Source organism: Salvia hispanica, chromosome 6 (genome assembly GCF_029641045.1).
Source record: "Salvia hispanica isolate PSC_SH4W2 chromosome 6, Shi_PSC_v1, whole genome shotgun sequence".
NCBI classification, from domain to species: Eukaryota; Viridiplantae; Streptophyta; class Magnoliopsida; order Lamiales; family Lamiaceae; genus Salvia; species Salvia hispanica.
This window is the reverse complement of record NC_142697.1, coordinates 29,689,702-29,716,651: the sequence shown is the minus strand read 5'-3', so window position 1 is coordinate 29,716,651 and position 26,950 is coordinate 29,689,702. Positions and strand designations below refer to the sequence as shown.

At 38.1% G+C, this 26,950-nt stretch overlaps 4 protein-coding genes and 1 long non-coding RNA gene across 8 annotated transcripts in view; 2 read left to right on the top strand and 3 right to left on the bottom strand.

The window, feature by feature from the left end:
• Positions 1-3,967: 3,967 nt before the first annotated feature.
• LOC125204005 (uncharacterized) lies at positions 3,968-5,613 on the bottom strand. 2 transcript variants are annotated; one of them, XR_007173470.2, is made up of 5 exons: positions 5,480-5,613; positions 5,210-5,333; positions 5,009-5,118; positions 4,454-4,827; positions 3,968-4,371 (listed from the first exon to the last, which is right to left on the bottom strand). It is a non-coding gene; the product is annotated as an uncharacterized LOC125204005 (long non-coding RNA). The 2 variants fall into 2 exon arrangements; XR_016132333.1 differs by having other exon boundaries at positions 5,210-5,294.
• A 1,788-nt stretch (positions 5,614-7,401) lies between these two features.
• LOC125204856 (transcription initiation factor TFIID subunit 12b-like) lies at positions 7,402-9,405 on the top strand. 2 transcript variants are annotated; one of them, XM_048103606.2, is made up of 4 exons: positions 7,402-7,824; positions 7,907-8,406; positions 8,594-8,668; positions 9,142-9,405. In XM_048103606.2, exons 2-4 carry the CDS (start codon positions 8,197-8,199, stop codon positions 9,142-9,144), a joined length of 288 nt encoding a protein of 95 aa, XP_047959563.1. In that variant the 5' UTR covers positions 7,402-7,824; positions 7,907-8,196; the 3' UTR covers positions 9,145-9,405. The 2 variants fall into 2 exon arrangements, with proteins under 2 accessions (XP_047959563.1, XP_047959564.1); XM_048103607.2 differs by having other exon boundaries at positions 7,402-8,406.
• A 7,226-nt stretch (positions 9,406-16,631) lies between these two features.
• Positions 16,632-19,410, top strand: LOC125205754 (PHD finger protein ALFIN-LIKE 4-like). The gene is made up of 5 exons (XM_048104857.2): positions 16,632-16,839; positions 16,994-17,026; positions 17,947-18,175; positions 18,570-18,705; positions 18,835-19,410. The coding sequence occupies exons 1-5, from the start codon at positions 16,746-16,748 to the stop codon at positions 19,102-19,104; spliced, it is 762 nt and encodes a 253-aa protein (XP_047960814.1). The 5' UTR covers positions 16,632-16,745; the 3' UTR covers positions 19,105-19,410.
• A 192-nt stretch (positions 19,411-19,602) lies between these two features.
• On the bottom strand, positions 19,603-21,407 carry LOC125205753 (uncharacterized). The gene has a single exon (XM_089060579.1). The coding sequence runs from the start codon at positions 20,829-20,831 to the stop codon at positions 19,803-19,805; it is 1,029 nt and encodes a 342-aa protein (XP_088916705.1). The 5' UTR covers positions 20,832-21,407; the 3' UTR covers positions 19,603-19,802.
• Positions 21,408-22,115: 708 nt separating this feature from the next.
• LOC125207113 (midasin-like) overlaps positions 22,116-26,950 on the bottom strand; it is a 7,581-nt gene continuing 2,746 nt past the window's right edge. For both annotated transcript variants that reach the window (XM_089061377.1, XM_089061378.1), the window contains 10 exons: positions 26,762-26,920; positions 26,465-26,677; positions 26,065-26,364; positions 25,826-25,969; positions 25,531-25,734; positions 23,512-25,449; positions 23,215-23,394; positions 22,779-22,877; positions 22,541-22,666; positions 22,116-22,457 (listed from right to left, as the gene is read on the bottom strand). In XM_089061377.1, the coding sequence (XP_088917503.1) occupies positions 22,425-22,457; positions 22,541-22,666; positions 22,779-22,877; positions 23,215-23,394; positions 23,512-25,449; positions 25,531-25,734; positions 25,826-25,969; positions 26,065-26,364; positions 26,465-26,677; positions 26,762-26,920 (3,396 nt within the window). In that variant the 3' untranslated portion in view covers positions 22,116-22,424. The remainder of the gene's footprint in view (positions 22,458-22,540; positions 22,667-22,778; positions 22,878-23,214; positions 23,395-23,511; positions 25,450-25,530; positions 25,735-25,825; positions 25,970-26,064; positions 26,365-26,464; positions 26,678-26,761; positions 26,921-26,950) is intronic.

The window sequence follows — 26,950 nt, the reverse complement described above, 5'->3', positions numbered from 1 at the left end:
AATTCCATGGGTAAGTATTTCTCCCTTTTTATATTATGTATACTTCTTTCTTTATAATATACGGTGTATATGCGTATTTGTTTGTTTAACTGCATAGCTAGTGAGATATGTTATTGTTTATGTATTTAATAGATATTAAAAAATACTCCTTGTTCTTGATTGTATAATTGATATTCTTTTATTAATATAATAATTTCATTTTTATAGTATAAAGATATGATAGTGAATCCTTTATTTGAATTAATTAGCAAATAGTAGGATTTTTGGTTCCGTAAATTTGTAGTATTAATTATACATGTTTTTTCTCTGATAGAAATTCCAGCTGATTCATACGTGCGGGTCATGGAGACTGAATTTATTTTCAAAGTTGGAATGATATTTGCAAATGAAGAAGAAGCATACAAGGCGTATAATGCATATGCATTCAACAAGGGATTCGAGATTAGAAAAGGTAAGAAAACCTATAACCGTAAAAATGAGCTTCGGGGATGTATATTTCTATGCTGTTGTGAGGATTCTCAGAATTTGCCCCCTCAGATGATAGAAAAACTGAAAGATCGTTAAAAAGATGTGGGTGTACGGCTCGCATTAGATTTCATATCGAAGAAAATGTTTGGGAAGTGGTTGAATTTAGTGATTTCCATAATCATCCTTTTGTTGATGATAATCATAAGCATTTGATTAGATCATGTCGCAAGATAACGGAAACGAAGGGAAGCATTCTTAATACTATGGTGGATTTTGGGATAAAAGCTACAGATGCTTATTCTTACCTAACAAATGAAGCGGGGGGAGCACAAAATGTGGGGTTTACTAAAAGAGGATTGTAGAAATTTTTTACAATAAAAAAGGATGAACTTAATAAGTGTAGGAGATTGTCAAAGCCTTTTGAAACATTTACAGTCTTTACAAGCTTCTGGAAGTAATCTATTCTACTCGTTCCAGGTAGATGACCATAATAGAATGACTAATTTTTTCTGGTGCGATAGTGCTTCACGAATAGATTATGATTGCTTTGGTGATGTTGTCGTGTTTGATACGATGTATCGTACAAACAAGTATAACATGGTATGTGCGCCTTTTGTGGGGGTTAATAATCATTGGAAGAATGTTTTATTTGGTTGTACTTTTATGCTAAATGAGACAATAACCTCATTTATTTGGGTGTTTGAGACGTTCATGGAGGCAATGGGAGGCAAGGCACCTAAAACAATTTTCACTGATCAAGATAGTGCAATGGCCAATGCTATTGGCAAGGTTATGTGTTTGGCATATCTCTAAAAATGCCACCCAACATATTTCGCATCTTCTTTCGGATTCTCGATTTAAGACAAAATTCAATAAAATTTTGTATGAAGTTGAAATGGAGAATGCGATGGAGCAGCTTTGGAGAGATCTATGTGAAGAATGGAATGTTGGGGAAAATAAGTGGTTGTGTAATTTGTACTCGTTGCGTCATAAATGGTGCCCCGCATTTAACCATGCTAGTTTTTCGGCCGGCATAAGATCTACACAGAGAAGTGAAAGCACGAATAATGTTTTCAAACATTTGTCTTGTAAGACAATGACATTAACCGAGTTTGTTAATACTATGAGAAGCAAGCAGAAAAGATGCGTGATAATCAAGTGGCTGATGATTTTGAATGTACTCGAGGGGTGTCAAGAATCGGTGTGGATTGTGGTATTTTGAGGCAAGCGGCACAAGTGTATACTTTGAAGATATTCAAAAAATTTCAAGTTGAGTATTTTCAAGGATTGTCATGGCATGTGACAAGTTCTAAGCATGAAGGCGGAGTTTACACTTGCACCTTGAGGAGGGAATTAGGTCATGCAGAGCATTTTGTAAGTTTTGATTCAAATAATGCTATCATCTCATGCACATGCAGGTTATTTGATTTATTGGGATGGTTATGTTGCCATGCATTGACGGTAATGAATAATCATTTGAATATGACTGCTATTCCTATGCAATACATACTAAAGAGGTGGACAAAAAGTGCAAGACGAGAAGTTCATCGTAACGACAGTGGTTCATGCTCCTTCGATTTGACAATGTCAAGAACTTTTCATCTTAAGGAGTTGATGCGTCAATTTTTTGACGTTATGAGCTTAAGTGTACATGATGTTGAAACCGTTAAAATTGCAAAAAAGAAACTCCATGAGCTTGATATTGAGATTAGAAATTATGTCTCCTCGGTTTGTAAGAGCACAAACAACACCATGAGAAATCAGGATAATGATGTCCCTCAACATGCTTCAACTCAGATTCTTGATCCTCTTAAGAGAAAGTTGAAGGGAGTGACAAATTCTCGAATGAAAAGTGCTATAGAGAAGCGAAGGAAGAGCAATTCTTTGAAAGGAAGAAAACATTTGCAGCCAGTTCATGGCGTGACTCCCATAGAGCAAACACCGATGTTGAATGTAGATTTCCACATGAATCCAAGCAACCAAAACATGGTACGTATGCTTACAAATTATTTATTAGGTTATATGTATATATAAATATATCATAATTGTATTGGTGTAAAAATTTGTAGGGCATATCATCTGATATGATGCCAATTCAACATGCTCATGGAAAGCCTTTCTCATTTACTTCATTACTGACTCAGGTATATTTTTCACTCATAAGAAGATATATTACTTAATTTTTATTATGTTCTTCATTTGTAATTAGATATACATTTATTTTATTTTTTGGCTTTGCAGGGTTATCAAGGTGATTCATGTGCATCTCAAATCATGTTTCAAAGTGATTGTTCCCCTTGATTTTATCTCAAGTTGAGAAAACTAATTTGGATTGGAGAAACTTATTTTGAACTGGTTGCTAGAATATGAAGAAATAATTTTCGAGAGATTTTTGTGATGGCTTTAATTTTGAACTAGTAAATGTTTCATTTTGTTTATGAAAGTGAGAAATTTGTTGGTTGCTAGAATATGAAGAAATAATTTTCGAGAGATTTTTGTGATAGTTTTAATTTTGAACTAGTAAATGTCTCTTTTTGTTTATGAAAGTGAGTAATTTGTTGGTTGCTAGAATATGAAGAAACAATTTTTGAGAGATTTTTGTGATAGCTTTAATTTTGAACTAGTAAATATTTCTTTTTGTTTATGAAAAAGAGAAATTTGTTATGTACTTACTACTGAGTAAGTTTGCTAGGATTATACTTTTTGGTCATCTTCAAGCTGTTCTATTTCAAATAATATAAGAATAATTTGTTTTTGATATTTATATTTTCTTGTTTTATTTATTTATTTTTTGATTTTTTTACATTCTTTCAAAAATATAATGAAAACTATAACTTAATATGCTGACAAAATATAAGTTATAGCCATAATTTCTATTTATATACTTATCTATGTATGTATAAAACAAGAAAAAAGATAATACCCATAAAATTCCAAAATTGTAGTATTATCAAAGAGAGAGTTGTAATAGGACGGTATAGTTTATTTTTTTAACATGAAAAGTAATGTATATGATTACTTTTTTATGTATAAAATATTACTACTATATTATAAGGCCAATCACATATAAATTGTAGTATATGGAACGTAAATTCTGATTACCATATTTAATAGTTTTGTCCACTTTCCATAATGAAATTAACGGATGGCTTGATTTAACCATTAGTTTAGTGAGTAGGTGTTTAATTGAGGTGGCATGTTATTTCCATTTGTCAAGGATTTATTGGTGAGATACACCAAGTCATTTTGCCACCTTGGTGTGGATGGACTATAGAATTTTTACTCAACAAGGGTAGTTTTCCCAGTGCCTGTTTCACCAACCAATAGTACAGGCTCATTAAACTTAACAGAGCAAGCAATTCTCTTAAGTGTGTGTACTGAGCTACGGAGCTCAACAAATGGCTTTTTTTTTTAAATATTCGGCTGTAAGAGCAGAAATTGTTAAGGTATCCGGAACTCAGATTTTGATTCCTTCCCATAGTTCAAAACAATGGTAAAACTGTGTACACCAATACATGGACACAACCCATTATTGGTCAAATAAAATCGCATCAATTAGCAGTAACTGAATTACATGGCTTGTTAACAGGATACAAAGTCTCAGGCCCTACAACACCCCACAAACTAGCAATCTCAACCGATTTGAGGCTGATGTAGAGAATGATGCAAAAACATCTATTGCCCGAAAACCAAAAGACCTAGATTACATGTCCAGAGCAGGAGACCAAACTTGCAACTGATGACAATTCAGTATATGTAACTTGGAATCCTTCATGATACTGAGCAACTACATACAGTTGTTTTCCCCCCTCCAGTTTCACCCCAAGGAGGACAGGCTGATGCATCTGATAACACCATTCAACCAGAAAATACATTCTCCATAGACTCTTTGTCAAAATAATTCTGGTAAGAAAGGTTAAGAGAACATAAGAACTCAAGTAATATGGAAAGAGAGCATTCAATCAGTAACCACACAGATACTTACTTTCCAATACTTTCAGCATTTTCATAGTCATTGGACTGCAAAAAATCATCGCAACCTCTGCCAAATATATGAGTACATTTTCTAATGTACATGTTACATCATAACCAAACAACCCCAGCCCCACCAAAAATAAACTATCAAAGAGGTGAAAGAGAAGAAGAAAGAAAGACGATAGTCATCACTGAACCTGACAAGCACATGCGGTTATTCCTCACAATGTGAAACAACATTGACAAGTTATTCTTGAATATGAAACATTCAGACCTATGAGTTTTAGGGCAAGATACTTCAATTCTGGGTACCACTGTAAGATAATATGTATCAGATCCTGCTTATCATTATTTTCCTCCAGACAGCACCAAGTAAATTCCGACCTATTACCATAAAAAAGAAACAGAAAAGACATAGGGCACCGCATTAGCACAAGAAGGAGATAACAGTTACATTATTATGTTGCTTTTTGCATCACAAGAAATACATTATCTTGTTCTATTTCTATGAAATACTGTGACTAGAATCTGACTACTACTACTAGTTTATATGAAAAATCACTACCTTCACTAACAAATTACCGAAGCTGGGAATCGACTTGAGCTTCAGACACTGACCAAGAAACCTCCTTAGCTCCGATTCAAGTGAACTGCCATTCAGAACTTGGAATTCAGCTGCAGAAAATCCAAAAGTTTTAACATAAAGCCCCTTGATATTCGCTTGAGTTACTGGAATTCACAGAAAACCTTGACAGAGATTTCTTACATGGTATTGTATTACTGAAGATGTTGAGACTCCATGTTATTATCACCTTTGTTTTGCCTCAACTTTGAACAAAATTTCCCCCTTCCTTGGATATCCAAAATTCAAGTAAAATCAATCATGAAAACTGAAAATGCAAAATTGAACCCAACAATTAAGTAAACTCCAATAACAGGACTCGATCCAAATTTCAATTTACTAATCCATAAAGCATTGATGAAATTGAACTGTGTTGATTGGAAGGGAAGAGCAAAATCAAAATATAGGGCTTACAGCAGCAGGTCTCTCTCCATCCTCCGCCAGCTCAGAATTCTCCTTCCATCACCAACTAGCAATTCATAGGAAGGATGATAAGATTACCTCAACATTCAAACACACACCATCCAATTTCTTTTCTTTGCGCTGGAGTTTTGAGCTGAGAGTTGTGGCGCCAACATTTAATTCGAATTAATTACTATAATATTTTAGTAAAAAATTATTTTGGAAACGAAATACTGCCTCCGTCCCAGATAATTCGTCCCAATTCCTTTTTTACACTCATTTTGCAAAAATAATAATAAATAGTTAAAGTGGAGAAAAAGTAAAGTAAAAGAGAGAATAATGTAGAGAATAGTTTTATCTACATTATTGTTTCTCTTATTTTACTTTCTCTCAACTTTATCTATTTATTATTATTTTTGCAAAACGAGTGTGAAAAATGAACTGGGACGAATTATCTGGGACGGATGGAGTATCATTACTTGTATGTGGAAACAAACAATAGCAACATTTTCTTACACGGTCAGTTAATATTATACAACAGAAAGATGTTTAAGGCGACTTATTTGTCTATAATAGTAAGGTCCGACCATTAATGCAATTTTTTAATATAAATTTAGCCAATTTCATAATATTTTTTTAACATAAATTTAAATTATAGTAGTTTTTATGTTTTTATTATTGTGTCATGCAATCGAATACTGGGTGAAATCAGTGTTTCACAATTATCATAAGACCTTGACCATATTTAAGGGGGTGTATAAACATTAGTATATCAATTTTACAGATATTGTTATTGTGACAGCGTATATTAATATTATATCAATAAAGAAAAATCGTTTCCCCATCGTTAATTGTATATGCAACGAAATAACTTTAATTCTATGAGGAAACAACTTCTATAAATAACCAACATTTTCTTACGCGGTCTATTGAGATCTTTACACCTATATCGTCTCAATAATCGTATGTTGGGTGAAATCAGATTTTCACAATCGTCATAAGATCTTGAGTAATTGACCATATTAAGTGGTAATATAAATGACAGCACTAATAACCATCTCAATGAAAAAGGAATAAAAATCCAATCACCAGTTATCGTGATATCGGGCAAGCAGGGCAATATTGATTACAATTATATAAATATTGTTCGATTATTAATATTAATATAGATGGATTTAACCAAATATTATTGAGAGAAAACACAAGACAAAAATTGTAGAGGATAGACCTCTATACACATGGCTCCTAATTTGATTTTTTGGCTATCGTTGTTATTTAAAGATTATGATATGCACTCTTCAAAATCATTAACATTATACTCTCCAAAGTAATCATAAATTATCTAACAACTTTTTTCGGCTATTATTGTTTATTTAGAGAAGCTGTATGTAATAATTGTGAACAATTAGGATTAAATATTTCATCTCCACCTTTAAGTTGAAGTTATTTGAATATGAATTTATGAAAAAAGTTTGGGTGGAGTTAAATTTTTTTGTCAAAGCAAGAAAGCAAGCAATTAATGGGAATTGTTATTAAAATGGGTTGAATTTGATTGAATTTTTAAAAGCCCTTTCTTGGTATTTTGTGAAAAAATGCCAATTTTTATTACATGATTGAACTTTTACGTGTATATAGTGAAGAATAGTAAATAAATTTATAGTTTTGTCATTTTCACTTGAGAAACAATCAACAATTGTTAGCGATGACAACTACTCTGTAGCAAATTAATAAACATAATTTGTCAAATCAAAATTTTTAAACATGGACCAAAATATAATGTGTGAAACCAAAAACTAATAAACATAATTTGTAAAATCAATTTTTTTGTTGTATGTAATTGTGACTTGCATAGAAGTACCGCTTTCATAGAAGTCCAACTAGTATACATACGTATTTATATGATTTAATCTTTTGTTTATGAAGTGCTATTTGTTTAAATACAATGAATATATTTCCCCCAAATCCGATTGAACCCTAAACCTAATTGTGAATTCCCAGTCCCCCGCCGATGGATAACTCAATTAATTTACAACAAATTGAAAATGGTGAATGTATGTAAATTGAAAATGCCGCCGCATGGACGCCGTCGTCAACTCAAATCGGTGTTGCCGGCGGCCTCCCCATCTGCCCGAGCTTGAAGCGGGCAGTTTGGGAGAATCTGGCTGAGATACCGGAGCTGAAGCTTGTGGCGTGCAACGGCGCCTCGTCCTCGCTGATGCTCGACTCAATTATACAGCTGAAGAGTGCGAGCAGATGGATGTCAAAATTGTGACTCCTGAAGCGATGAGGAGAAGTTTTCTCGGAATGTCTTTGGCTGACATTCAGCGCTTCATTCTCGAACGCCTCGCTGTTGCTCGGTGAGCTCCAGTTTGTCGAAATTTGAATAATATGCATTAGATTTCTGTTGGATTGCTGATCATGTTGACTATTTGTTCGAAGATGCATCACTTAATGTTAGGATTGCTAATAAATTGCTGGGACATCGTTTATGAGTGGTCAAATTGCTGGGCTAGCTCAGAATAGACAACTGGGTATGATGCAGAATGCTATCAATGTTGAAGCCACCAATATCCTCCCCAAACACTTCTTCATAGCATATTCAACAACAGAGACAGCAACACCTCATCCAGCAACAATTAGCTTCTTCGCAGTTGCTTCAAAATTCAGCAGGCATTAACCCACAGCATTTGTCTCAAATAGCACAGCAGCAAACACAAGCCCAATCACCGATGCAGCAGCCTCCACAACTGCAGCATTTCCACCAGCAGCAGTCACCGAGAATCGCTGGGCCTGGAGGCCAGAAATCTGTGAGTTTGACTGGATCACAGCCAGATGCTGCTGCATCAGGAGCAACTACACCAGGTGGCAGTTCAAGCCAAGGCACAGAAGCCGGTATTCAACTTCTTGGGAAGAGAAAGATACAAGATCTTGTGTCACAGGTTTGCGAGTTTTCTTTTTTAATACTCGTATCCCTCACAAATTATGCTTATTCTGGTCACAAGAATCAGTTTTGTGTTATATTGTCCTGAGATATATCAAAAAGTTTCTGCTTGCTTATCTAACTTTTAAGGGACAGGGGCATGAATATGACATATGATGATTGATTAATACTCTTGTTTGTTACAGTTGGATTTAAATGTAAAACCTGACCATGAAGTCGAAGAGCTTCTATTAGAAATTGCTGATAACTTCATTGATTCGGTGAGGCTCACGAACACAAACCCGTAGAAGAGTGGTTTTTGTCTGTTCTACATTTGCTACTATGCTTCGTCTTTGTGTTTCTTAATATTTGATGATATTGCATTTGCTTTAATAGAGTGCTTAATAGAGTGATTATTGGAGCTGTATCCGCTTAGTTCTTTTGGTATTGTGCCCAACTTGTCCATTTTTCTTTCATTATTGGGCAGTTACTTAATTTTTTTTAAAAATTTTTGGTTGCATATCTCATGTGAAATTGAATCTAATCCACTCGCAGGGGTTATACCATGTTAGGGCTGTAGTTATTTATTTAGGTAATAAATTTAAACAAAAAATAGCTACTAAAAATTGGGGTTATCATAGTAAAACAGATGATGATATTTGTGATGTACAATTTATCATCCTTCAAGCTAGTAATATTATGCATTTGTTCAAAGACTAATACCTAATGGATGATTTCTTTTTTGCTTAAACAGTAACTGTGGCAAATCTTCAACTGCGGAGGCCAAGGATGTCTTGCTGCATGCAGTGGTCTATTCTGCTAGATATTATTTGTTCCCCTGTCATAAGATTCAGTGTTGAGATGTATCTCGTATTTTGTTAAGGATATCCACAATGGTGGCCCTCTTGGGCATGCCCAACAAACTTGCTCCTGCCCATGAAAACTTGGCCACTACAATGGCGGCCCTCCGGGCCACCATTTTTTGTTATATTTCAAAAATTAAAATTATTTTCATAAATTTTTTGTTATAGGTTAATATTACTAGAATAAAAATTATATGCCTATAATAATTAAAAAAAAAATGCATACTTTAAAAATGAGTGAATTGAAACCAAATTTTCATCGTATTATAGATAGGGTAAAATTATACAACGATTTTTTTAAAAAACAATAAAAAAAATGACGCCACCGCCTGCCTACTTGGTGTCGTCATCGGAATCCATCACATCTTCACCACCGCCGTTGCTGCCGTCACCGTCGCCACTGCCGCTTGCACCGCCCCCACTGCCGCTTGCGTCTCCCGTCTGCGACCCTTCGGCCCACCCCAACTTCGACCTCAGTCGAATAATGAGGTCGTAGTACATCCTCTTGGTGTCTGGATCTGTCGACTTATCGTACAAGGCCAGGCTATCCTGAAGTTGCTTCATCATCTGCACCTCTAGGGTATGAGCCAACACCACCCTCGGTGTGGGCACTGCTGTAGCACTCGCAGCGGAGAATTGGGAGGCGGTTCTAGCTTCCTAGATTGCGGCACGCTGGTCCTGTGGACGTGGACGCCGCGAGAGTGTCGAGGGGGGCTCTGACTCGATTTATTTTTAAACACGAGAATAACCCGCAAGTGTACAAGGCTAGTGTAGCAATAAACAAGTACGAGTATCGTATCCACGGAGACAAATTGTGCAACTCAAGTACCACGAACCGATTTTGACTACTATCTAGAGAATCCGGAAAGGTTGGTTTTGATTTTGAAAAACAATTAAACATAAACAAGATAAAAGCACGCAACAAAAGACGAGTTTCAAATAAGAGAACAAGGTAGAGCCTTGGATCTAACTACAACGAACACGATGTGAACAACTCAACAACTTCGATTACCCATTTGAAGTCTCTAGGATTACTAGGAAAGCCACTAGTCTAGACTAAGCCCTCCCTCGAGTGCACTTAACCAGTTGATTAATCATTAATATTGAAGTCTCCTTCTAATACGTCACAACTAACTCCTTAAAACAAAAGGCTCAAGCCCTCACCCTAGAATTCCTTCTCTCGAATGCAAATTATCTAGGTGTTGTTCATTCTTTTATCAATCCTAATTAGGTATCTCTCGATTACTCAAAACTAGGTCAACAAACCCAATTGGTAGCTAAGCAATTGAATTGAAAAAGCACAAGAATGAAACAAAGAAATCATAAGAGCATAGGTAATCAAAAGTCCTTGAATTAATCAAAAGTATTCATTGTAGTCACTAGTCATCACCAAAACTCTACAAAAGATTTAGCTACTCATATTCAATGCAAATCCACTAGAGAAATCCATAGAAAGTGAATTGAACATATGAAAACTAATAAAGATACTCCCAAAGGTGAATTGAATGGGCAAATCATCTTCGTCTTCAAACTTGTTGATGAACTAGACTCTTCGTCACTTCAATTGGCTCTCCAGGGTGGAAACTGCTTCTGGGGCGTGTGGAAAGTATGCTGGAGTCGAACCCTAGGTCCTATTTATACCCGGGGCGAAAAATAGAAGAAAATCAGCATACGAGTAAATTGCCCGGCCGGGCGATTTTTAAGTAACAAAACGCCCGACCGGGCGTTCTTCTCAAGTCGCGACCTAGGGCAAAACGCCCGACCCGGGCGATTTCGACCTGAAAAACGCCCGACCTGGGAGGCAAAACGCCCGGTCTCATGTACTAAAACGCCCGACCCCCTTGTTTTGGTGCCATTTTCGTCCGTTTCCACCTATTTTGACTATAAAAACTCGACAAACTTATCAAAACACTAAAGTAGGGGATCATAGATGAAAACTCAAGTAATGTGACACAAAACACTCAATTAAGCACTTTCAAACATCCTAAACACTTGCTAAACTACGAGTTTATCAGGCTCCTCCGACGAAGCATCGTCGTTCAGGTCGAAGGCATGTGAGTGGCCGGTGACGCCGAGTCTTGTCCGCTTTGCACCAGGGGCAGGCTCTTTGTCGATGAGGACCTGAATTTCGGGCAGTCTCGCAGAACGAGGTATTCGTCCCAGTAGGTGAACTTGGGCCACTTTTCAGTATTGAACAACTGATACGACAACGCTCGTACGTCGGCTTCGGTGCGGCCGCTCTTAGCAAGGCGGAATTGGGTCTCGTATATGCCACTGAACCTCTTCAACGCTTTAGTGATCCTGCCGAACTTCTTCCGGATCTGGCTATGTGTACGCTCGATGCTCCCATCTGGTTTGAATCAGTTGTACACATCTAGAACGTGCTTCCAGAAGCAAACGTCGGTCTGATCCGTACCGACTATAGAATCCGTCGTGACCGCCTCCCAGGCCCTGGCTACAGCAAGGGATTCTTCATTGCTGTAGAAGGTCGCCCGCCGACCTCCACCGCCATCGACACCGCCACCTCCACCGCCTCGCCCACCACTTCGCCCGCCACCTCCGCTGGGCCCTGCTCTCCGTCGCGGCGGCGCCTCGCCCACCACCTTGGCTTCGCCCCCCACCACTGGGGCCTCTCCCACCGCCACCGCCTCCTCTCCCCATATCCATACTACCGGATGTCAAGGTCTCTGGTGGTGTCCCCATAATTTGTTCCCACGTGAATCTATCAGATTCAAATAGAGGAGATTGAGTGTATTGGATTTAGGAGGATTGGAATTGCTAAGAAGGGTTGTTGATCTCGTCCATATTGGGTTGTTAGTCGCCGAACCCCGATTGGGGACGACCCACGGTCCTCTGCGGATGAGAGGAGGACTAACCCCGGTGTTGGGGTGTCTGTTGCCACGGCGGCAGCGATTGCGGACTCCACATCTGGTTTGGAGGGGGGATGGGACTCGATCTCCACGGCTGGGAAGACGAAAAGTTGCCAAATCCCAACTCTCCATAGCCGGGAGAATCATCTCCACCTTGCATTTTTTATAGTATGAAAATGGTAAAGATTGCAATTTAGGGTTTAGAATTGAGAATGATTAAAAAATGGGAAGAAGTAATATTTATAAACAATTTACGAAATTTAAAAAAAAACGGAAATGAACAGGGTTGCGGCTCTCGGCCCGTGCAGTGGCCAGCCGCGCCTCGCGCCCAAGAGCCTTGGCCAGGCCGAGAACTCGCCTCTCTCTCGTCCACCCATTTGGGCCGCACCGCCTCCTCGCCTCAGTATTGGGGGCTGCGCCTGGGCCGCGGTCCTCCCACTGTGGATACTTATTTCTCTTATTGTTCCAATTTGAATACAAATCTGGAAACATACCTTGCCAAGAATGAAAGGTCTCTTTAGGGTGTCCTCAATGGTGGCTCCCTTGGGCATGCCCAAGCCACCAAAACTTGGGCATGCCCAATAAACTTGGCCATACCCTTAAAAACATGGCCACCGCAATGGTGGCCCCCTAACCCCAAATTAAAATTTATTTTTTGCATTTTTGTTATATTTTTTAATTTAACTAGAATAAAAATTATTAGACTATAATAATTAAAAAAACTAAATTAATTTTAAAAAATTTGACAATTACAAGTAAATATATTTATTAAATATTTAAATTTTAATTATTTCTTTAATTAGGATGTGAATTGAAATCACACTCTTTAATTAAAAAGTTGACCAATTTAATAGGGATTTAGTTTTAGAGATTGATTTGTTTCCTAAATTAATGCTAAATTAATGTATAGTACAATTCTCTCCATAACCGGCGTCCTCTCTCTCCATATCACTTCATCTTCTCCAAAATTCCTCTCCATAAATTAGCACAAAACTGGAAAAAAAAAATTCTCACTTGGGCGGCGCCGCGCCTCTTGCCTCCCTGCAGTGGCGAGCCGCGCCTCGCGCCCAAGGGCCTCGGCCAGGCCGAGTGCTCGCCCCCCTCTCTCGTTGACCCCCCTGAGCCGTGCCTCCCTTCCGCCTCCGTAGTGGGGGGCCGCTCCTGGCTGACTCCGGGCCAAGGGCCGCAGCCCTCCCACCGTGGATAAACCAAAATATGCAAAATATAATACCCCTATCTATGAAGAAAGAATGAGCACATTTTCTTATTTTTGTTGTATATTATGCTTATCGAATGAATTATTGAGACTTAGTATCACATTTATAGTTCATTATATATAAAATATAATGATCATTAATAATAATTTGCATTAGGATTTTTTTTAGTCTAGGTTGACTTGAAATTGAAAAACATTTTAAAAAGGTTTTGGGACCAGATTCTGTGTAGGTAGATTGGTGTTTGCCACAAATAGAATGATTGAATCGTGTGTTTATGTGTTTTGTCAAAAATGATCATTTCGATGTATTATTACCATTTGATTGGGAATAGTAATTATTATCAATTTGTGTATCTAACAAAATTAACTATCTTTATTTTGTATTTGTATAACTAAAATGTGTTCCTACACGCTCACACAAAATATAAATAATACTATTAAACAACAATTAATAAAAACTCCTAGCAGTATTTTTGTTCAGTTTTCGGGACAAGTGTATAGGAAAGAGACGTGAATCACTTTTTTATCCAAGAATTAATGGGATTTGTTGTTAAAATGGACTGAATTTTTAAAAGCCCTTTCTTTATATCTCTGTTAAAAAAATAGCAATTTTTATTACAGGGATGTGATCAAATTTGATTCAATTGGTAGCTAATTAGCAATTCAAAATTAAGATTATTTTTTAGCTTTAGATTAGAAGATTTAACGGTTGATATAATGATCAGTAGATTATATTTTAAATTTAAATAATTATTAAATAAAATTAAAGGATATTAATGTCAATCCTCTTTTATTAAAATCATCTCAAAATTTTAATTTAACATAACTCTTTTGATTTACATTATTTTTTCACAAAAAAATATCAAATTAAAGATAATTTTATAAGGATTCCAACGAGATTTCAATTGCATATGTTCCGACAATGTTCGGGTGATGAAATTTGATAATTTATTTTTCAATTTTCGTACATGTTGATAAACATATTTTATCAACAAATGCAAAAAGAAATCTCAATATAATGTATTTAAAATCTCTATAATGTATGTAAAATATCAATAAAACTGTATTGATATTTCTTGTAATTGTGTTGATATACTCATATTATATTGCTGATATTTTACATACACCATGTTAATATTAAAAAAACCTACGAAAATTGTCATATGATAACATAATGACGATATTACCCTTTTGTTGATATTTTGTCTAATATTTATTGAAATTTGTAAGCTTTAATCTCATCCTCTTATTTTAAAATCTAAGGAGGTATATTTAGTCTTAGTTTTGGATTATGGTGTTATAAGCATTAGAAGAGGACCCAAATATGATTGAACTTTCAAGTGTATATTGGGAAGAAGTAAATAAATTTACAGTTATGATATTTTCACTTGAGAAATGATCAATCAACAAGATTGAGATGTTATTTTTGTTGCATTAGTTAATAAATTTCCAAAAGTATCATGCAAAAGAAGTTGCTTGCATGCATGGATCTGCTCTTGAAAACGAAAACAAAAACAAAAACAAAAAAAATAGCTTGCATTGCATGGCTAGTGATCCGTTGTTCTACTATACAGAGCTCTAGCTCTGCTGTCTGTTGCACAAGTTGTGCTGCCAACGATGCTTAAAGCATTTCTGAATGATCAGTTGCGGCCTTGGGATGCCGATGAGAAACAGAGAAGGCGATACATCAAGTTCTTGTGGCGGTGTTTCTTTGTTGCAACAACCATGCTCTCTTTAGTTGTGCCCGCAATGTGGATTTATGAGTTAAATACTCTTGCTAACATATTAGCCTTGGTAACGACATTTTTCTGTATGGTGTTCTTGTCTTACAGACACTACAACATGGTCGTCCCAGCTGAGAGCACAAAACAACTTCAACGAGCAAAGTTTTTGTGTAGCATGATTCCATTATGGCTTTGTTTCGTCCCACTTAACCTTGTTTTAGACAGTGGACATATGTCGAACCCTCTTCTTGTATATAGGAAAATCTTAAACACCCTTATTGTATAGTTTGAATCATGTATGTAGAGTCTCATAAATGATATTATGGGTTCAAATAATATGTGTTTTGACCTTGTTTATGTGTGTGGTTCACTTTTAAAGAAGAAATGCTAATACTAGTCTCTTAAATTATCTTTTTCCATATTCTTTATTTCAATATCCAAACATTTTAAAAAATAATATTTCATCCTTCCACGTAATAATGACCTATTTTCCTGTTTTATGTTTAATAACCGTACAGAATCATATTCCTAGAATTCATTTTCACATAAATTATTTTCCTTGTCAATTTTATTTTTCCGTCAAACAAACATGTCTTAACAAACATGCCTTAAGTGTTTATTAGCAACAACAAGTTGAACACTATATTATTCTTTGTAATAAAATCTGAATTTTGAGAATTATAAAAAAAAAAAACTAAAATAATGCAACGTGCAGATTTCTAATTTTTGTATGTGCAAATATCTAACTTTTTTATACGTGCAAATTTCTAATTTTTTTTTACATAGACAATGGGTGATGTGTTTTTACATGTCACGACAAGTGAGCACTAAAGATTTTCCTCTAAAATTTACTCGTTGGCCGGAGGAATTCCGTATAGAGTGTAGTAGGATATTGACCCGTGGGCACATAGGGTTTTTGATAGAATCAAACTAAATATATTAATCGAAATGAGCAATGATAAATGTGCGTCATACGAGAGTGATGCTTATATAAGGTATGTAACATACTCTTTTCGTTTTTAAAAATAGAGAGGTTTGAAACGACACGGGTTTTAATGTACAATTTGGTAAAGTAAGAGAGAGGGAGAAAAATTGGTAGTGTTTGAGAAAGAGAAAGAATAATTGGTAAGTAAGAGAAAAGGAGAAAACAAAAGTAATAGAATTAATATTAGTGGATCATGAAGTCTACTTTAAGTTGTTAATTATAGCGGTATAAGTGGTAAATAAAGTGATATATAGGGGTGTAAAGATTTCCTAGAATTGAAAGTTTGAAAGTTGCTATTTGTAAGAACAGATTAAAATGGAAAGGGTTGCTATTTTTAAAAAACGGAAGGAGTATCATTCTTCTATATAATGATTATAGAAAAATTATTTTTTATTTTAGTAAAATATAACTCCAAAAATATTTTTACATTGAAAGTATAAACCCTACTTATTTACAGCAATATTTAGAAAAAACAAATTAAATACCTATAGAAAAAGAACGTTCAAAGTCGGACTCAAAATCCGATTCTCAAAAACAGTTAAACCCGTCCGTATTAATTAGATTCAAATCCGCTCCATCAACCCATCTCATATAATTTCTCCCTCTCTTTCTCTCTCCCAAATTCTTCTCCAATTTATTATCCCCTTCCCCATAAACCCCACGCACCCATTTTTTTGCCGCGTTTGAGCTCCAGAAATCGATGGAGGCAGCAGGCTACACCTCTCGCACCGTTGAAGAAGTTTTTAAGGATTTCAAGGGCAGAAGAGCTGGAATTGTCAAAGCTCTCACTTCAGGTCTCCTTCTTCTTATTTATTTTCACTTCTCGAGGTTTTTGTGTTGAATTTTTCCGTTCCGTAGCTTCTCGGCGTCTGCATTATTTGTTTCGTGACGGTTTTTTTCTCGATTTCGTCTCACGGTGTGTTTTTCACCTTTTTTTTTTGGTTGCAGATGTTGAAGAGTTTTATCAGCAGTGCGATCCTGGTATGGTTTTTGTTTTGCATTGGTTGATTGCTGGTTAGGTTTCCAATTCGCTGGTTTCATGTTTGCGTGTTAGGCGTTTTTCGGAAAACGGCTTCAATTCCGTCAATTCTGTGTGGAGAGAGCGTGTTGAGGACTGATCTCGACGTTGATCAGCGTTCGTTAGGGTTTTGATTTGACGTGTGAATCGGTTCTGTTTACTTTTTAGATGTATGTTTGTGTTTATTTGCTGCGTCCTGTTAGGTCAATGTTTTGTTGTGAGGATTTTGAGATTGTTGATTTTAAATGTGTATTTCAAAGCTAATTAGTTTGATTGCAGGAGACCTAATTGTTTATAGAACCACAATTATGTGTCTTACTGCAAATGTAATGTGTGAGAGTTGTATACTTGTTCAGATATAGATTTTGTTAACTGACTGAAGGATGTTCATGTTTATAAATCCTCAATTAGCTGGTCTTAAATTGAGTTTCTGATTATTTTTTGTTTTTGGGTAAGACATTCTACTTTTGATTAAATCGAAGAGCTATGCCATTTATTGCTGTGTAACGGGCATGAGGAATACCGTATTAAGAGGGTACCTCGAGGACTTCTATTAATTTTGCTGTTTGCACATGTCGTGATGTTTGTTGATATGCAACATTTGGATTTTATCATCTTGTAATCTTATTGGATTTGGGTTCTTTGACATTATGATAATGTTCTGAAGTAATGGTGCTTAGCGACTTCCTTTGTGTCAATTGAGAATGATAGTGGTACTGTTGCATATGGATTTTCTTCTGTGTGAGGTTGTGTTGATTGTTGGCGTTATGCGGCTCATTTTTAATCGAAGAGTGTGGTGTAACTGAATGGGGCTTACATCATGTTTCTTGTCGTCATTCGGGTCTGATGCAATGAATGTTATTACGTAACTGTTTACTTTCAGAAAAGGAGAATTTGTGCTTGTACGGGTTTCCTAGTGAGCAATGGGAGGTTCATTTACCTGCTGAAGAAGTACCACCAGAACTCCCTGAGCCTGCTTTAGGAATCAACTTCGCTAGGGATGGGATGCCGGAAAAGGACTGGTTATCTCTAGTTGCTGTCCACAGTGACGCTTGGTTGCTTGCTGTTTCCTTCTACTTTGGGGCTAGGTTTGGATTCGATAAAGCCGACAGGTACCTCCTATTCAACTATTCTATCTGTTTGGCTAGTCCCCACGACATAATTTCTCACTAATAGTGATTCTGATATTTTCTTCAATTTTTTTGTTTCGTCTAGAATTTTGGTCTTTATTGTGCCTGGAATGAACCTTTCTAGGTTAATCCATTTTGTAGAAATAACTTGAAATCCCTGGATAGTAGTTATTGCACATTTCTTTGTCTGATATGGTATTCCAAATATTGATTGAACCTGTTGTGAGTGTGAGTCACTCTTAACTAGTGGAGGAAACACTGTTGTTTACATACGATTGGATCCATAAGATTATGTTATCGAGCATTTATGTTACTGAACGCACTTGATGTTTCGTCAGTTGATATTTATGTCAGTGGACTTGTCTTGTTGGTGCAGGAAGCGGCTCTTTAACTTGATCAACGATCTACCAACTGTGTTTGAAATTGTGACTGGTGCTGTCAAAAAACAGCATAAGGAGAAATCTTCAATGTCAAATCAGAATGGCAACAAGTCAAAGTCGAACTCCAAATCAGTAAGCAATAGATGCTCGGGTTGTTTGTTTTCGTGTTCTTTGATACTTACCTGTTGTTCCAGCTGTTCCTCGAGCACTTAGATCTTCAACTTCTTGATGGTAATATATATTATACTCTGTTGGTGACAGCGGGCTGAAACTCCTGGAAGGTTTTCAAGGCCACAGCCGCAGCCATATGATGAAGACTACGGCTTACAATACGAGGAAGATGAGGATGAGCATGGGGAGACGTTATGTGGTGCCTGTGGTGAGAACTATGCATCGGATGAATTCTGGATTTGCTGTGACATATGTGAGAAGTGGTTCCATGGAAAATGCGTGAAGATCACCCCTGCTAGAGCTGAGCATATCAAGCAGTACAAGTGCCCCACATGCAGCAACAAGAGAGCTCGCCCTTAGTCTATAGATCGCTACCTTTTAGCTTCTGTACTTTCTGGAAAACTACATTTGCATCGGTCGATCAGACTCATCCTTGTTCTAAGCACCAAAGCCTAACCTGTGAATGCGTGCTTTTCTGATTCGGGGATCTCGTTGTTTTTGGTACAGTATTATTGTTTCTGGCAGTGTTAGAAGTAGTCCCATGGCTGCCTGCAACTTATGTTCTTTTTAAATAGGATTTCATGTCTTCAATGATCCTGTGAAAAAGCTATTGTTTGTGTTCGTTTCATATGCTGCATAATCGATATGGCATGATTGAGCTTTGTATTTTTTTTTAATTCTGGGATGGGATTCGCATATCATGTAGCTGAAATGGGTATTTTAGTAAGGGAAAATATTAATTGTAGGCATAAACTATCAGTTGATTATAAATCCATATTATTATAGTAGTATTAATCATTTTCTCAATTAATCATGGACCCATAATTAATACGCTAGAAGTAGAGACATCTCCTATGGTTATGAGTTTAAATTTCACTAATGATGAACTGAACTTCGTGATATCTTACAAAGGAAAGGTTCTAAGCTTAGTCGTCTTATCTTTGGAGACGACTTAAACAAAAGTAGGTATTTACAAGCTATAGAAAAAAGACCGAAAGGTTAGAGTGAAACCAAAATCATCAGAGAATACTTGATTTTTTCGTGTGTGTTTTCTTTCATCATGTTAGAGCTTCTTGATTCTTAGCCGAGAGGCGTTTCAAGAACTCGTAGGTGGTGATCATCGTCGTTGCAGAGACGGACATGGACGCGCACCTCGGCCCTAACCCTCTGTAACAGGCAGTCCATCCACCCTCCCTCACCAGGTTCCTCACCGTCTGCCCAAAGCTCGGCCCCTTCCTCCCGTTGTTGTCCTCCCCGTCCAACACCTGCAGGCGCGTCTTGATCGTGTCAAACGGCATCGTGATCAGGGCCGACACCCCTCCAGCCATGGCAGCGCTCACCCCCTGCACCGCCATCACAGCCTTGGCATCCGGCCTCAGCCCCCCATTCTCGACCCTCTCCTCCCCGTTCCTGCACAGCAAACACCCCACCCCACTCCAAACCACCCTCTGCGCCATGGAGTAAGACGCCCACCAAACAGCATTGCTCGGTGCATAGGTCAAGATCGAGATCCCAAACCCTCTATACAATCCTCTGATCCCATCTGCCCTCAAAATCTTCCCGAACGCATCCACCCCATTAGCGTATTTAACACCACCACCACCACTGCCACCGCCCTGTGCCATCAGCCTCTGGCTGATCACATCAACGGGCGTCCACACCACCTGCGCAGCCACGGCAGCGCTCACTCCAGCTGCCGCATTGGCCACAGCAGCCGCACTAGGCTCAGGCAATCCAAGCCTAGTCGCAGTGGTTCCTACATTACTCTTAGTAACCTCAAGCGCAGCCATGTATAGAGCTCGGGCAGGGATAGTCCCGGTCAAGGAAGTCCCAAATCCCCTATACAATCCACGGATCCCTTCATACCTCATTATCCAAACCCCAGTCCTAACACAAGAAACACGCGACTGAGAAACCTGCTGCCGCGTTTTCAGCACCACCATCGGGTACAACGCAGCCGAGACACCCGAGAATAAGGCTGCCCCAAGGAAGAAGAACTTGGATTTATCCAACATTTGCCATTCTATATCTGCAGGAATGTGGATTTCTTCCGCTGTTGATTCTCCCTCAGCAGCACCAAGGCTCATTTTCCCCAGTTTTCCCCCTCTAATCCTTCACCACACTTCCAATATTCAAAATCACTAATCCGATTCAATCTCACACAAAAAAGCCCTAAATGCGAATTACAAACCCTAATCCCCCCCACTGATCGAATTCATCATAACACAGAACAACATGACTATGCATACATCCAATAAATCATAGGTTAAACACACAACCGAAGAAATTTCAACGAAAAATCCGATCTTTCGCAACCTTGTGCACAGATTATTGCAATAAGGAGAGAAAAACACAACAATACACAGTCTAATGATTCATATTAATATGTGAATCGACTTTTTGCGCTTGTGGAAGAATGTTTTAGCTGGGAAAATGAACAAGATAAACGTGCTCTTCATCTTCTTAAGAACTCTTACCGATCATCTCCACTCCTTTCAAATCCGGTAAGATCGGATCTTGCCGGCAAAAATATCAATTGTTTTATGCCTTTGAAAAGTGCTGACAATCTTTAGAAATTGAATAGAATAAGAGCAACAGAAATTGTTTTTTAAGGGAAAAAAGGAACACATTGGCCCATCTTTGATTTTGCCACTTATCTAATCTTGGATAATCTCAATTTTAGCTTTGGATCAATATATATCCGGCAAGTTCAAGATCAAATTAATTTAAGCATATGCGATTTATACGTCATAATTGTTATTTATAGCTTAATTTATTGCATATAGCGAGAATTAATTATCACTACTTAGATAGTTTATCTATATTTAAGATTCAAACAAATTAATTATACAAGTAGTACGTTTTATAAGGATACTATCTTTTTTCATGCGTCCTATAAAAATACTCCTATCATATTTTTTTTAATGAAAAAATCTCCAAAACTCATGTACATTAATTTATATTCAACTTGTATCACTATACTCCACCATTAAAAACTAATAATAATATAAGTTATAATACTATTTACTAATACCATTTCCACCATCTTTCTTTTCGATCTCTCCTATTTTATGTATTATGCATTATTTCTATATCATCCCAATAATTTTTTTTTTTAACTGAGGGATTATATAAATTTGAAAATTGGTATTGGCTACCTACCTGCGACACAGAGGAGTGCTTATCCACATATCAGTGACGTGTTAGGCGTTAAACATTATCCAAACCCAGAATACTCACGTGCGCTTTGTCCAAACCTATATTTTCTTTCCTTTTTTAATATACTACCGATACAGAAAATACAAGAAGAATATAAAATTACAGTAAAAAAATAAAGATACTTTGTAACTAAATTTGTTTCTTCTATAAAAAATGTAATTGCAATAGTTGTTAATATACAAAAAAATATGAGGAACAATTTCCTCATTATAAGCAATATGTATACATTCATCTGTGTAGTGACAAATTGGGGCTATTAAGCAAAGAAGAAACTACAATCTTAAAGAACACAAAAAAGCAAACTCTAAGGGCCGGGCCTTGTTAAAACCTTTTCGGCGAAAACCCAATGGAAAATATAATGGAAGAGGAACAAGAGTACTCGTCTAAAGGTCGTGTAGAGGAATAAGATTCGAGCCGAGCTGGGATTACAACAGGGTTCTTGACCGATTTCCTCATTCGAATCAGTCCCTTGAGTATTGCATTAGTTCGAACCACTGGAAGAGCGAGAGATGTCGAAAGGTTTAATGTCAGTTTTAAAAATTAACAAGTGTGAGCAGAATCTTAAACAGAAACATACTTGTCTTAGGAGGTCCGCGAGCGTACGGGGAAGCGCTTCAATGTTCTTGAGGACCACATAGTACGGGAACGGGAAAGTGTCTATGTACCTGGAGAGCTTGAAATCTGTTCCCTTGCCTGTGAATTCCTGCAAGGCGCGATCATGACATGATCGTGTTAGTACTTTCAAGAACTCGATGGAATACGTGCTTAAGCTTATAAAAGGGATGAATGAGTCGATTGAAGTTCTAGATTATTACCTGCAAATCCATGATGGACTCGTTAGGGCTGTCGAGGAGAAGGAATGCAACCATACGTTTAGTGCTCAAGATGTCTCTCACTCTCCGTTTCAGTTTTTCCTGATTTAGAGCGAAACCGAGGGTTAAGAGAGAGGATTGTGATCTACTATGTACTCCCGCTGTCCCACTAGAAATGAAACGTTTTCCTTTTTGGGTTGTCCCATTAAAAATGAAACGTTTCTTAAAATAGAAATAACTTTAACTCTACTTTTTCCTCTCTCTTCTTTAACTCACAAGACAATAATACATAAAATCTTGTGCCCAAAAGCAAACGTTTCATATTTATTGGGACGGAAGGAGTATTTGTTTGTGTGTGTGCGTCCGTGGTGTGCTTTCGTTTTACTCAGGGAGGGGAGTGCAGTGGGGACTTGAAGAGGCGAAGAAGATAAAGCAGTACCTTCTCGTTGAAACGGCCATCGGCTATGATCAGGACGAGCTGCTCTAGAGGATTGCAGCCAGATGGCGACCGTGCCTGCATCACAGCAGCATCGAGCATGTTGTTCACATACTTGAGTAGATCAACCATTGGTTCGTCTACGATTGTGTTCTCTTGCTTAAAGGTGAAGCTCGAGATCATCTGGTCCGAGTAAAATGCCAAAGCAACCAAGTTTATTTGTTAATCATTTGCTAATGAATGCGACTTTTCAAGCAGAAAATGAGAATTCAAGAGCTGGAACATGTATGAAGATGTTACCTTGATTCCAGCTTCGGGGGTGAATGGTTGGTCGAAATCGTGGAGTAATCTGATGTTTCCCTGCTGCCCAAAGCTTGCAACGGCCAGATTCCCGACTTCCAGCTGGGACATTGCGCGGCAGACTGTCACGAGTGCTTCCATGGCGAAACTTCCGCAGCTGCCTTCTGACATACTGGCGGAGTCATCCACTGCAATCACGACTTGGTAATCGCGCTTGTTCGGCTTTGTCCGCCTCAGCCATATTCGGTCTTTCCGGTAGTGGCTGGCAATGTATTGAATCACCTTCTTGATGTTAATCCTTTTACCAGTCCTGTAATCACCTTGTAGCTTGCTAGCTAAAGTAGGCTCCATCACGAGACGCAACTGTTCTGCGAGCTCCTGACACAATCTCATCGTACGTGATTCGTATCTTCGCCAAAGCACGGCAGCAGCATCCCTCGTATCAGCGGAGGGCTCAAACTTGCGACCTTTACCAAGCTCATCGTCGTCTTCGCTCATTGCTGAAGCACTGACATGACGAATTTCTTCGTTGATGTACGGCCTCTTTACGGATACCAGACTCTCCGACAAGGTAGTCCCGTCTCGACTATAATCATCATCAATTTCCATGGCATTGCCATCATCCTTCTCAATATCTGCTGTTCCTTGCTGCATGCTAACATCATTTGCAGAATGAAGAGCAGAATTTATTAACGGTTTAGTCTCGGAGGTGCTCTTTTCAATCTCGATTTCAGCAGCACGTTCCCTCACATCAGCCTCTCCTACTTCGGTTTCCGTCTCGTTCTGAGCAATATCACTCTTGACTTGTTCAGCCGTTGCAGGTCCGAGTGCCTGAGACGTTCCCTCCTTGAACTCGGCAGTGTAGCCATACTCGTCAGCATCTTCCAGCATATCATCTGATTTCGCAACTTCGTCGGGAAGGTCGACCGAGACTTTAACTCTCTCTTTCCACCCATCGAGAGCATCACCAACGCTCCGACAGGGGTTCGTCTGAGCTTTCTGAATATGTGACTCTGAAGGAGTTAACGAAGACTGCGATTGCTCGTTGCTCAGTTGTTGGCCGTTTGTAGAGTCAGCAACCCTGACTTCCAGGTCAGAGGCATTAGGCTGCCCGTTTGTTGGAGCAAGGCTGTCTTTAAGTTCACTTTCTGAATATTTGTCGTCTGGAGCTGAGTTGCCTTGCTCAGCCATAGCTGCAAAGTCGTCCACCATCGATTTCCCCGCAGAATGAGCAGCATTGTCATTAGGTTCAGATTGCATAATATCTTGTTCCGGCATCTTAGCATCCGATTCTTTCTCATTTCCGGGGCCATCACCGTCGGGGTTCTCGGGGTCCACCTCTTCCATGAATTCATCTGTCTTCTCATTCTGCGCATCCGAATCATCCACATCTTCAGCTTCACCCTCCTCTTCCATTGGTTCAGTACTATCTAGTTCATCCATGGGCGTTTCTTCCTCCTCCGGCATTTTATCCTCGACATCGGGATTCACCCCAGTAGGATCTGCATATGCATCATCCTTGTCTACCTTCATATCATCTTCACCATCAGCGCCTTCTTCATCTCCATTTTCCTGATTAGGTTCGCCAGCCTCTTCTGCATCAAGATCAACGGCATCTTCATTCGTGGCTTCAGAATCTTCTTTGGCTCGAAGCTCTTCATCTTGAGCTTGATCTTTCACCGATGCACCCTGTTCGTACTTCTCGTTTGCGCTGCGATCCTCGTCCTCATTTGTGTCACCGAGTTTCTCGTCAACTACATCACTCTTATCGCCTACTTCTCCCATGGCAGACTCTATCTGTTCATCCTCCTCGTTACCATCATCCTCATCATCTCCTGAATCCTCACTCACACTGAACGTATTGCCATCAAATTCCTGCTCCATCTCTATCCCTTTCTCATTTTTACTCGACTTATCATCATTACGCTCCTCATTCGGCTTCAGAAACAAAAATTAAATTTAACATCGTGCTACAGAAAACCAATACTATCGAAATATCAAATGTTGACATTCGCATACCTTATCAGAAGCTCCGAGAAGCTGATCTTCGTCCTGAATTTGATCACTGACATCATTCACTCCTACACCCTCACTCATACCAGTTCCACTTGCATCCTGAGTCACCTCATTCGAGTTGTCATTTTCCTGCTCTTCCATAGTACCAAAACCTTTCGAGAACAACGAAACAAGAATGTTTGCGAGCCCATACGTCACTTTGGATACCTGAAAGCAGCAGCAACAAAATTCTTAAATACTGTCAATTTAAGAAGAAAGTAAACAAAATCAGGCGATATGAATGTTATGTAAAACATACCATGCTATGCGCGACTAGAAAATCCTGCAGAACATTATCACCAAAAGCGAGTATCATATCCAACAGGGCATGCAATTTTCTCAACTTTGTGCAAATCGAATCCACACACGGATCTTTTTCTCCAGAATAGTTGAGAAGATCTCCCTAAGGAATAACATGAAAATTATGTGCAAATTAAGGTCAATCATTTTTCTTTAAATGGTAACTGAAGCAAGGGAACTGATGATCTATGAACTTACAGCACACTGAATCGTTCTGGCCACATCCTCATATATCAGGTCTAACTGCAGAAGTTCGATATCTTTCTCAAATATAATCTTCCACTCCATCATCTTCATTAGGGATTCTTCAGTTGAAGCAGAATCACAGTTTGGAGATCTGGAGTTCTGAAGTATACTGAGGATGCGCTTATTTGTTTGTGAGAGGGAAACTTCGAAATCTGATTCAAGTTCATTTATATCTTTTTCACCATTCAAACCCACATTCTTAGACAACTTTCTTGCTTGAGAAGATAAATGGAAATCCTCAGCGTTATGAGCCTGTAAAACATCCCATTATACATCGGATTGTGTTAGACTTATTACACATATACAGAATTACTGAACAGGTAAAACTTGCATCGAATACAATCTTTCGTACCTTTAAAAATAGATCTTGAAAATGCCCAAGAAGGATTTTGACAGATCCCTGCCCACTGAAAACTGCTAGATCCTTCTCGAATGTGTTAATCAATTTGAAGTTATCACTCACCTGCTCTTCCATTTCTTCTGTGACACCGTAGGGATGCAGTGCGACACCACCTATAGTGATGATGTCTTTGCAACTTCCAAGAAGATACTGATCCAGTTTATTCTGTCGGCACGGCAAGAAAAGTCAGATAAAATAGAATCGGAACTAGCAGCCATCCTGATCGGAAAAGTATATGCTCATAAGTACCTTAGATTTCTGAAAGTCGGGAAGGACTTTCTGAATGAATACTCGGATCTTTTCTGCTTCACATTTGACAAGAGAACATGTATCCAGGTGATTGTTTACAACTTTTTGTAGCAACAACTGTTCCTCATACAGTAAAGTGCAGAAATCATCAAAGAGTTGCTGCAAAATCAACAGAATGGTTGTCAGAGT

Bases quoted from the DNA above. Each gene is read 5' to 3' on its own strand.
- LOC125204856 (XM_048103606.2), top strand. From the start codon at position 8,197: ATGCAGCAGCCTCCACAACTGCAGCATTTCCACCAGCAGCAGTCACCG. The intron at 8,407-8,593 runs GTTTGCGAGTTT...TGTTTGTTACAG, and splicing joins TACAAGATCTTGTGTCACAG to TTGGATTTAAATGTAAAACC.
- LOC125205754 (XM_048104857.2), top strand. From the start codon at position 16,746: ATGGAGGCAGCAGGCTACACCTCTCGCACCGTTGAAGAAGTTTTTAAG. The intron at 17,027-17,946 runs GTATGGTTTTTG...GTTTACTTTCAG, and splicing joins TTATCAGCAGTGCGATCCTG to AAAAGGAGAATTTGTGCTTG. The intron at 18,176-18,569 runs GTACCTCCTATT...TTGTTGGTGCAG, and splicing joins GGATTCGATAAAGCCGACAG to GAAGCGGCTCTTTAACTTGA.
- LOC125205753 (XM_089060579.1), bottom strand. From the start codon at position 20,831: ATGAGCCTTGGTGCTGCTGAGGGAGAATCAACAGCGGAAGAAATCCAC.